The sequence below is a fragment of the Gadus morhua genome, chromosome 11 (genome assembly GCF_902167405.1).
Source record: "Gadus morhua chromosome 11, gadMor3.0, whole genome shotgun sequence".
In the NCBI taxonomy this organism is placed as follows: Eukaryota; Metazoa; Chordata; class Actinopteri; order Gadiformes; family Gadidae; genus Gadus; species Gadus morhua.
Window position 1 is genome coordinate 23,609,501 of NC_044058.1, and position 11,060 is coordinate 23,620,560.

At 41.6% G+C, this 11,060-nt stretch overlaps 1 protein-coding gene across 3 annotated transcripts; it reads right to left on the minus strand.

Moving 5' to 3' along the window:
- fxyd3 (FXYD domain containing ion transport regulator 3) lies at positions 1-10,707 on the minus strand. Of its 3 annotated transcripts, none has more exons than XM_030371492.1 (8): positions 10,514-10,707; positions 3,704-3,765; positions 2,970-3,002; positions 2,537-2,560; positions 2,148-2,222; positions 1,813-1,849; positions 1,369-1,412; positions 1-926 (listed from the first exon to the last, which is right to left on the minus strand). In XM_030371492.1, the coding sequence occupies exons 2-8, from the start codon at positions 3,744-3,746 to the stop codon at positions 907-909; spliced, it is 276 nt and encodes a 91-aa protein (XP_030227352.1). In that variant the 5' UTR covers positions 3,747-3,765; positions 10,514-10,707; the 3' UTR covers positions 1-906. The 3 variants fall into 3 exon arrangements, with proteins under 3 accessions (XP_030227352.1, XP_030227353.1, XP_030227354.1); XM_030371493.1 differs by having other exon boundaries at positions 10,482-10,660; XM_030371494.1 differs by lacking the exon at positions 10,514-10,707 and adding an exon at positions 3,884-3,930.
- Positions 10,708-11,060: the final 353 nt, after the last annotated feature.

Sequence of the window (11,060 nt, forward strand, 5' to 3'; positions counted from 1 at the left end):
GAGGTTTTGACAGTTGTTTGGTTTATATAAACTTGACACACTATATCTCTGAACAGTGCAATCCAATACATTCCTCTGTAAAGCTTTTTTTTGCATAAATATAAATCAGTAGATTATTGTGATTCATTTTAGAGTCAATTTTTTTAGGAAGTCACATTATTATTCAATGAGTATTTGTTTAAAACATATGCACATAGGAAAGCGTTAGGATGGTAAACAATAGAGCCTTTCCATTATCTATCGCGCAGTTATGACAACAGTGGAGTTGACCGACATGAAATAATATTGACTCAACTATACATTAGATTAATATTTTTTGGTAAAGATTTGTGTTCTCATTTGAGTTACTCAATATATGTCACCAGAACTATAATTAATCGACGCACACAACAGAGCAGCCACTTTCTACTAATTTGTTATAGGATGCATATGGCTTTTTTCTTTTTTTTTTACCAAGGCTAGAACAATATTGACACGATAAGAGAATGAATTCGACACAGGACTAGTTTGTGCATAATATTGTAATATCTAATATCTAATTGTTTGATGTGCTTGTGGGTGTTTGGTTGCACGTGTAGGTGTATGTGTGTGTGTGTTTGTGTGTGTGTGTGTGTGTGTGTGTGTGTGTGTGTGTGTGTGTGTGTGTGTGTGTGTGTGTGTGTGTGTGTGTGTGTGTGTGTGTGTGTGTGTGTGTGTGTGTGTGTGTGTGTGTGTGTGGGTGTATTTGCATGTCTTTATGTGTGTGTGTAATCAGCCAATCAGTAGCTCAAGACCCCATTTCTGGTACCCTTTTGTTGCTACAACCTCAGCCCATTATGAACGTCTCAGGACTCTCAAAGCCTATGTGTTATCTCGTTGGTTTCACGTCCAGCAAAAGGTCAAGGGTCGTGGCTCTGGCATCAGCTTCTAGCACTCACTGGCGCGGCCTGCAGGTGGCAAGATTTAGAAAGAAGACATTAGTGTCTTTCAATTTCAACAGGTAGACCTTTTGGACACATGTTTTGGGTTGTTGGCTGAGTATCAATGATGCATTGTATGTTGTAGAAATGCTAGATCAGGTACCACCAGTGTAGAAGACACTTATATTTATTCATTGTATTGATCCTGTCATTTTCCCTACATGCACGAATCCGAGTGACTCGATTTGTTGCCAGGATACATATATTTTAATGGCTGACACAATGTAATGTAGTTTGTAACTAATGCTGATTTAACATCAACATTCAAAGGGTGTTACATGTATTTTTTATTAATGTAAGAGGCTTACACGTATAAAATGTGAGCATGGATGTATACAGCTTTTCATGCACCCACTCCACTTCCAGCCCAGCTTGTTCTTTAAGACTATTTACAAAGCTGTAAACCCACCTTGGTCATTGAGCATCTGCTGAGCATTGCTTCCTGTCCTTCTCCTGCAGCACAGAAGTTGAAGCAAGAAGTAAGTAAGTATGTATAACACATTTAACCCACATGATAACACATGAACGACATTAAAGGTCACATAAAATACGATGAGATGAGGGGAGATGAGGTAACATGGGTTAAGTTAAGTCAATGTTCATTAGTGTAAGATTATCTGCTATAAGATGAGGAGAGATGAGACGACATGAGTAAAGTTAAGGTAATGTACATTAGGTTAAGGTAAGAAATAGCCGTGTCTCACCCGGGAGGGAAATTGAGGTTACACTCAAAAAACCTTCTTATATTTTTCATATCTTCATCTCAGTGTGTCACATCACAGGGTAACGACATATGCTAGCTGCATACAAGATGTCACATACTGTAGTATGAGACATGATCAGGGCAACTTACCTCTTGTCCTGGTTGAACTTGCACCTGCAGTGGCCACCTGAATGAAGAGAATGACAAATGGGAATTTTACGGATGTGCGTGTCTGTGTGTGTATGTGTGTGCGTGTGTGTGCAGCTGTTTGTGTGTGTACACAGTTTGTGTGTTAGTATGTGTGCACCTTTACAAGTGTGTGTGTGTGTGTGTGTGTGTGTGAGTGTGTGCGTTCGTGTGTGTGTGTGTGTGTGTGTGTGTGTGTGTGTGTGTGTGTGTGTGTGTGTGTGTGTGTGTGTGTGTGTGTGTGTGTGTGTGTGTGTGTTTGTGTGTGTGTGTGTGTGTGTTGTGGTAGCTTGTCTTACTGAATAGAATGGTGATGCCAATGAGACAAAGGACAGCAGCCAGGATCAGTCCTCCAACACGGAGTCTATGGTAGTCTGCGCACACCAAAAACAGAGCACTGTAAAATACATTTTAAAGGTCTAAGGTGGCAGTGGTGCGCTTCAATACACCACCCTGAAACTATAGCCTACATTTTTTTTTTCCCACAATCTTTAAATTTTGATTATTTAGTACTGTTCCGTCGGTTATCTGTAGAATCCTTTGATGGGTCAGAAGGACAGGTTGCTGAAGGCTACTGATTAAAACTCCTCAAGTTGTATACATTTGACTGTGGAACCCTAAAGCATCTGCTTACAGAAATACAAGGGAATGTACGCATTTTTGAATATTGGTAGATATAGATATTTACCGAATGTGAAGGGATCATGTTCAGCTGTGGGGGCAAAAAGACATTGTGAGTTTGAGATATAGATAGCACAACAGATGTTATCGTCCACATCTCAGAACGCTGACTACATTCAGGGGAAAGTGACCGGTGGAATAATGTGGCTAATGATTTGCTTGTTTATTGAGGACAGCTAGATTCATACCTATCAAGTTATGATATGATTGGTGTACACATCCTGAAATGCTATCCTCTAATTCCATTCTTATCACAGAGCCACAATCAATAACAATAGAACCATCTGAATGTGCTCTGCATTCAGTAGGCTGTGTTATCAACAACACATTTTCTTAGTTTATAACAAAAGTCGAAAAGTTCAATAACGATTGAGGAAAAACACAAGCTTATAAATGGACCTTACAAGGTCCTTCAAAGTAAAAGCCTTAAAAGTACTTACAATTGACTTCTTCAGCAAAAACAAGGGACACAACTGTAAAAGAACAGGCGAGAGATACAGTTTACAACTGTTTCTTTTACAGGTTGTCTTTACTAGTCTTTCTGTCTAGGTCTTCTCCTCAGCTTTCAATTTATTCTCTTCTTATCCTGTTCTGAATGTTGATTCAACCCTACTTTAAAGAATGCCAGTGGTCTAGAGTCTGTTTATTGGAAATTCCAGAGCAGCTCATGGAAGTTACCTAAGTTACATATGTATTCTGTTTTGGCATTCCTTTTGTCTTTCTCATTGTTTGCATGTTACATAAAACGGTTAAATCCATGCCGCCATTTTTTTCTCTATCCTTAATTAACGAAGAATTACTGTACTCAGTTGACAAATTACCTCTGCTGGACAAATGATTGTTGAAACCTTTTTTTTGGTTTTAATACTTTTTTTTAAATGTTTTTTGAATGTATGTTACATTCAAATGTAAATAATTATGCTAGCTTTCTGCCCGCATTGTCTCATACTACAAAGAGCAGGGAGGGGAACTGTTAATTCATTTCACTGTCATAAGGCTGACTTCAACATGAAACAACGGTCTGATCACTTTTGGAACATGTGTGTAGATTAGTTCATTGTTTATAATACAATATACTTTTTTTTAACGTATTTTTGTTAATCTAATGAATAAACAAAACAAGTTAAGAGAAGAAGTGTTGAATTTTTTAGTAGTGTTATAGTGTTTAACTTACGTGTCATCAAAACCAATGCGGAAATCGTAGACTTCTTAGACATCTTGAAGAAGTGGCGTTATCTGTAAAATAAAGAAGAAAATGTCAAAGGGTGCGTCTTTTTTAAGTCATCATTTTGTGTTTCTTCACAGCAGAAACAGAACAGAGATCAATTCACATTGTTCTAGCAATGCATATTACAAGCACAATCACTTCTTATCCCACGGCGAGAGCTTGAGTGTCCTGTGATGTATTTGTATCGACTGTGGAGCATTGACCGCTCCGCGCTGGTGACGTATTAGGCCTGTTTAAACAACGTTATCTCCCCTCCCAAGGGAACAGATAATCAAATTTAACTTTCTGGACGGCACTTCGACAGGCCCTGCACATAAAGTTGTTTTTTTCTGCTCATGTGGCGCATGAATAGGCCGACACAAAGAGAGAGAGAAAAGCAAGACCAAGGGAAATAAAATACGACATGTGTGTTTGTGTGTGTGTGTGTGTGTGTGTGTGTGTGTGTGTGTGTGTGTGTGTGTGTGTGTGTGTGTGTGTGTGTGTGTGTGTGTGTGTGTGTGTGTGTGTGTGTGTGTGTGTGTGTGTGTGTGTGTGTGTGTGTGTGGGTGTCCATGTTTGTGTGTGTGTGCGTGCATGTTTGTGAATTAGCTCCCAGGCAAATAGGGCTACACAATTACACAAAGAAGAGAATAAATTGAATCTATTCTCAAAGGGCACTAAATGATAAAAGGTTTTACTTTAGTAATACGCACAACCACACAGAGACAGACAGATGCTATAGTATAGGCCCTTAATAAGCATACAAAAAGCAACGCCGATATAAATCATGCCTAGTTATAATGACCACCTATGCTTAAACAAAGTACTTTTAAACAACTGTTTGCTAAAAAAGCCAACCCAGCTGTCTAAAACCAAGCATCTCTGGTATCCCTTCATGTCTCTGTTAAGGCATTCACCTAATCTCAGTGGCTCACTGCATGGTTCCCTCCAGACCTCCATTGTCTTATTGTACTGAATCAGTACAATCTAAGGGGATTAGATGAAACAGCAGACACAAGGTGATTTTCAATAGTGGGGACATGTCAGATAACCAGGTCTTTCAGGATTTTAGCTGGACGGCAAGTGTTGCACTTTCAACTAGCAGTGACCAACTGAAACTGGCATGCAGAAGCAAATGCATTTGCTACAACAAGCTACAACAAACAGAAGAATTCAAACTGCTGGGGCAGCAACAAAGAGGTTTAGTTTAAATGTGTCTGTGCGTCCATTTGGCTGCCCAGACCAACGGCCTTATGGAAATCATGTCTACTCAAACTAGCTTGTCAGCATTTTGAGTTCTACCCCTGGACTTGTTCCGCAAAGGACCCAGTTTTGAAAGAAATACTAAATGTCAAGTGTTTTCTTTTTAAATTGAAATGTTGTGAGAGGGCAAAACACACTATGGGCTTTCACCGTTCCCCGTTTAGCACCAAAGACCGTGCGGTGTTGCACCCCTTTCTGCTGTGGGCTGTGACTTGTGTGAAAACCCCCACTACACCTCAGTAATAAGCACAGAGTGACCCACAGTCTAGGTGAAGAGAAAATCCATCGCCCTTCATTACCGGTTAGACGTAAATGTACAATATTAAGCCCAAAAAATTCTTCTTATAAAATTGTGTGCCTCTTTATATATTTTACAGGACATTTAAACAAGCATTTTCTATTCTTAAACCTTGCCTAAACCACACCCCAAATCCTCACCTGACGACATGGGTCACATTTACCCAAAACCCATGTGTTACATGTTACATATATTTGGTTTGGCCACCAAATATATGTGAATGATGTGTGCTCCACTCAAACCGAGAGCGAAGGCTGTCGCTGGGCAGTGGGAAAACGTGCTGATAAAACATGCTCTCAACATGATTTTCAAATAAACATGGGGGGCGAAAGAAGGGGGAGACAAAGTCCTGGATCAGCGCGGACATTGTTTGAAGTATCTCAGCTGTACGGTTCAAGTCAAAGAAGGCTTACAATGCGAGACACGGAGAGACACAGAGCGAAAGGGGGACGGAATGTGAGAGAGAGTGAGAGGAAGAACATAAAACGAGTGTGCCAGGTATGTTAACGCTCATGTTATGCATGTGTATGTAACTTTGACCTGCTCGTTTTTCCCAGCCTCTCACACACACACACACACACACACACACACACACACACACACACACACACACACACACACACACACACACACACACACACACACACACACACACACACACACACACACACACACACACACACACACACAAACATAAACAAGACACCAGGGGAAGGAATCTCCCCAGGTGCCTCTCCAAGGCAACCAGAGAGGGAGGCAAGGAAATGTGGTGTGATCGAGCCACCGCTTGATGACTTATCTAACTTCAAGAGACGAGAGAACAGAGGAAAGCAGATAGGGGAGGAAAGGGTGAGAGAACGGGAGAGAGGGTGAGAGGAGGTGAGTCGGAGAGGGGAGGAAAAAGGACACGAGGGGAGGGGAGAGGAGAGAGGAGAGGAAAGGAGGGGGGAGAGGACAGAAGAAGGGAGAGGTGATAGGAAAAGAAAATGGGGAAGGAGCAAATCCAAAAATCAACAAGAACAGCAGAGAGATGACCTCTGGTTTATAACGGAGACTCATATTCTAAAGCTAATGTTAGTTTAGGGTTGAGCCGGGCTTGGTGAATACACAAGTGTATTGCATTCATGGTTGTTATGGAGGAAATGCCAAGAGAGAGGGTGTGAAGGTCCAAATGGCGCACAAAGCAAATCACTTCTAATCAGCATTGCTTTGATCAGCATCAAAGCTACAGCTACAGCTAGGTATAGGATAATGTATTTCACTGAATGCCTTTTTTTCCCACTGAGTTCTCAATATTTATCTCTACCTTTTATAAAACGTTGGAAGAGCCATTTTAATAAACCTGTTATCGTAGTGTTGCAGAATGCCCCCTGAAAGCCCACACAGCACATAAACACATCCACAACAGAGAGGAATCTGATGTGAATGTAAAACAGGACTCCTTTCTTGTGGAGGAGAGTTCTGCGGACCCGCTGGCAGACGTTCTCCCTGGTCGTGGGACGTTGCAGCACTACAGATTCCCTGCTGATGCTACTGCCACTTTTCCCCTTACTCTTTGTCTGGGACATAAAGACAGCACTGTTTTGGCCTTTGACATCACTAAACGTCCTCGTCTGTGGTCTGCCTTCGTCCCTCTCCTCCCTCCCTGAAGTACAGAGCAAGGCCTCGTTGCTTAATGTCATTTTGTTCTCTTTAAGTGGCCATCTGGTCCTACTGCATTCTTTGCTTCTTTCTGTTTCGAATTCCACATTTCCTTAACAGTTGAGGTTCAAGCAGTAAGAAGACTGGCTTGAGCGAGAATGTTTGGTTCATTATGGTGTGTTAACTATGGTTGATTGTCATGTTTGTGGGTATGCTGATCAGAGACACATTGCACTGGGCTTGGTCAGTCATGTGACCAAATAGATCTCTGATCTTCTCAGAAAACTACTTTCAGTGCACAGCATGCAACATGAGACAAAGGAGGAAGTATTCACCAATCATCGGGGGGCTGACTCATGATATGACAATGATGGTCCTAGCCTAGCTTATTAGCACAATGCCAGTTCAAGTGAACAAACATTCTGTTGCAAGCTGGTGTTCACGTGCGCACGCAGAAACACACACACCCACACATCAATTACATTCCAATCCGAGTGTGTACATGTGTTTGAGCATGTATAACTTCAACCTTCCCGGGAATCTTTCAAACACAAATGCACACACACACACACACACACACACACACACACACCAACACACGGCCCCACATAGATTCATTGAATAAATTGTTTGTGTGCGTATTTATGTTTGTTTATGTGTAACTGTAACCTGTTGAGGCAATCGCTAAAACAGACACGCACATGCACACACGCGTATTCATATCTGTGTATTGTAGAAGGAGTAGTATGTGGCATGGCGTTCCTATTGCTACAAAGGCAGCTGTCCTATCATTATTCCCAAATTAGCAGCAGTAAATTCCTGTGTCCGACAGGAACACTAGGCCAGACTTCCTTTATGGCCACACACACAAACACAAGCACAACCTCACAAACACACACACAGGCGCGATAAAGATTGAAGACTAAACATTCAATCTCAATTGGACAAAACTGACGACATTTTATATTTTATCTCACTTGAAAATGTGTTTTCACGTTGACATCCGTTGACCCTCTTTCTGGTGGAATACCCTTAACCCTTCATCCTAACTTCAAAGAACATTCAGCTACAAAAAGCTAATTGTGGAAAAATGAAATGATGAATGGGTGAGAGGGAGAAGTGGGGCACAGAATAAGTCCAAAGAGGGAGATGAAACAGGGAGAGAGGGAGCTTGAGGACAGAGAGACAGAGAGAGAGAGGAAGGAGAGCCATGAAGAGAGTTAAATGGCATGGGATAAGACAGGATGGAGAGAAGGAGAGAGAGAGCAAGGGCGAGAGGGAGGTAGGGAGGGAAGGAGAGAGAGAGCAAGGGAGAGCGGGATCGGAACATACTAGAGATATGAGTCACACATGGTTACCACATGGTTAGCAACAGGACTTCTCTTTTTATTGAAGGAAAAATACTATACATAGGAAGTATGTGTACTCTGTGTGTATTTACTTCATATGAAATTAAACAACTTAGCTTAACTTTTGAGGACTTCTTTGCTTTGCTTTGCTATGTAGTTGGGCATACATAATGTGTGAGAAGTGCAGACATGTATATAGAAGCAATATACACACACCCACACGGCTTGTCATAATGGCCATTCACTGTTCAAATGGCATGGATAGTACACATTGAAATAAGTGCATCCATTATTTCAAATGGGCTGGTTGCAGTATACACATTAACCTTCATCTCTTCCTCAAACCCAATATGCCATCCGGATTATGTGTATGATATTATAGGTCAACTGGTGGGCGATTTAACGTAGATCACATTAGTAGAGGCAAGACCGTCTGCAATCTGCTGTGAGGACATGTGAGGACAAATGAAGGCCTCGAGGGCTCTGGTGAAAGCTATCAATAATGTGCTGAAGATAGCCTCTAAGTGTGTGTGTGTGTGTGTGTGTGCGTGTGTGTGTGTGTGTGTGTGTGTGTGTGTGTGTGTGTGTGTGTGTGTGTGTGTGTGTGTGTGTGTGTGTGTGTGTGTGTGTGCGTGTATGCATGTGTGTGTGTGCGCGTGTGTGGGTGTGTTTGTGTTTACTACAGTCTAGCTGTAATGTGTTTTCTAGCATCCCTGATCTTTCCATCTTTACAATTAACACTGAAAAGGGTAAAGGTTCCATGTTGTATATCAACGTATAAAAATGAACTACTGTATGACGGAAAATGCATACACGAAGAAGAAGACAACATATCCGTAGGCCGATAACATCTAATTTCCGAACTTCATTTGTTTTAATAAGGACTATTTTATTATTATCGGATTCAAGTAAGTAGGCTAAAGGCATACGAGTCATAACACTACCACTATATTGCAGTATATATATATATATATATATATCACATCACCTAATCCGTTGTTCTTTTTGCACTATAACACAACCATTCGAATGTGTAGGCTACAACTACAGCGACACTAGTTTAACACAACCTGATCCAAGGGAAGAATGCAACCTTTACGCTGTCCTGAGTGCATTAGACTAAATCAACAACAGAGTCAAGGCTTTGTCAACTAAAAGAAAAGAAAATGAAAGACAGAGGAGAGAGCTGCGATAGACAGAAAAGGGCAACTTAGTCTGATAACATCTACAATTTAAATTTATAAATCAGCCGCTGTATATATTTTCAATACAACAACAGCATTGTCCCCCTGACAACAACTTATGCAACCTAAAAACAAAGCACAATAACGTGTGTGTGTGTGTGTGTGTGTGTGTGTGTGTGTGTGTGTGTGTGTGTGTGTGTGTGTGTGTGTGTGTGTGTGTGTGTGTGTGTGTGTGTGTGTGTGTGTGTGTGTGCGTGTGTGCGTGTGTGTGTGTGTATGCGCGCGTAAGTGTTCGGTGCACGCGTGACAAATTGGTCCATCCACGCGAAAAACGACATGTGTGACGACAGTAGTCTTCTATTTTAAACCTAACCTATCCAACATAACGCGTCTTAATATAGGCCTACGAACAGTTAAATCAACTATTGTGTCCGGACTGTCACTCTGTGGCATCCTGCCACGCAACTTTCCGTGGAGACCACACAGCTAAAATAAACGCGCGCATGATGAAAGACCTCACTCGCAAAACGTCCACGAATCACGTCGCACGTCAAAAAATCGTACACACGCGAGCTGACACGAACAAGACGGCCTTACGTTAACGTTACTATAAACAATAGGTGTGTAAACATGCCGCGTAAAAGACAACGCGCATTATCATCACGCCCTCCGGCACGCGGACGCCGTCGCCGCATCCCGTGGAGTCGATCCTAAACTAATCGTATCCATTGTTCAAATATAGGCAAGCATAAAACATGCGATTAAGTCCGCACAAAAATAAAACTAAACTTTTAATAATAAAGTTTGATAACGGCTGTGTCCATTAATAGGGGGGGAAAGACCACGGTCTATCTTGGTTATTGAGAAAAACGATTAGGATAACCGGTGTGCTCTAGTTTATTTGAACGCATATTCTCAACGTTTTTTCCCCATCTTTTTTGGGAGGGGGTTGATACAAAATTATACCGTTAAATACAAGAACGCATCACCCAGAACATGGAATAACTCACCAACAAACTCAGCTTTATTTCTCGAAACTCACCTCGGATGCTTAGTATCCGCGATCCAGTAAACTTTGGAGCAAATTGGGAAATCTCTAGCGTGTTTCAACACACACCAACTGACTAGTAGGACAAGAAAATAGGCCTACTCCCTCTCGGCGTCTCGGTGAAGAGGATATGCCAACACCCTTTTACCGTGACGCTCAACAGGTTAGTCTCGTTTCTGAAAGGGGGCGAGCTTTAAACAATCGGCTGGCAGTGGTTATTGTAAAATTCTGATTTGGAGTCGGCCTATTTTAGCGAGGAGCGGCTCAAATGTTATGTTCTATGTGTTCATAAACTGATCCCAGGTCAGACTCACGATCTGCGGCGACGAGGATGCAGGAAGAAGTATAGTTTTTACTCGAAAGCAGCAACTGTTTATAGTAGAGGTTTCGGGTTGTTTACGAAACGTCTATATAAGTGACCCACTGATAAACAGGAAATAATGGTATGCCTATTATGGAAGACCTCGGTGTAACACGATCAAATATAATAACATATTTTCTCTCTGCGAAACAGTGTTCAACGGGCTATTCAAGCACTATG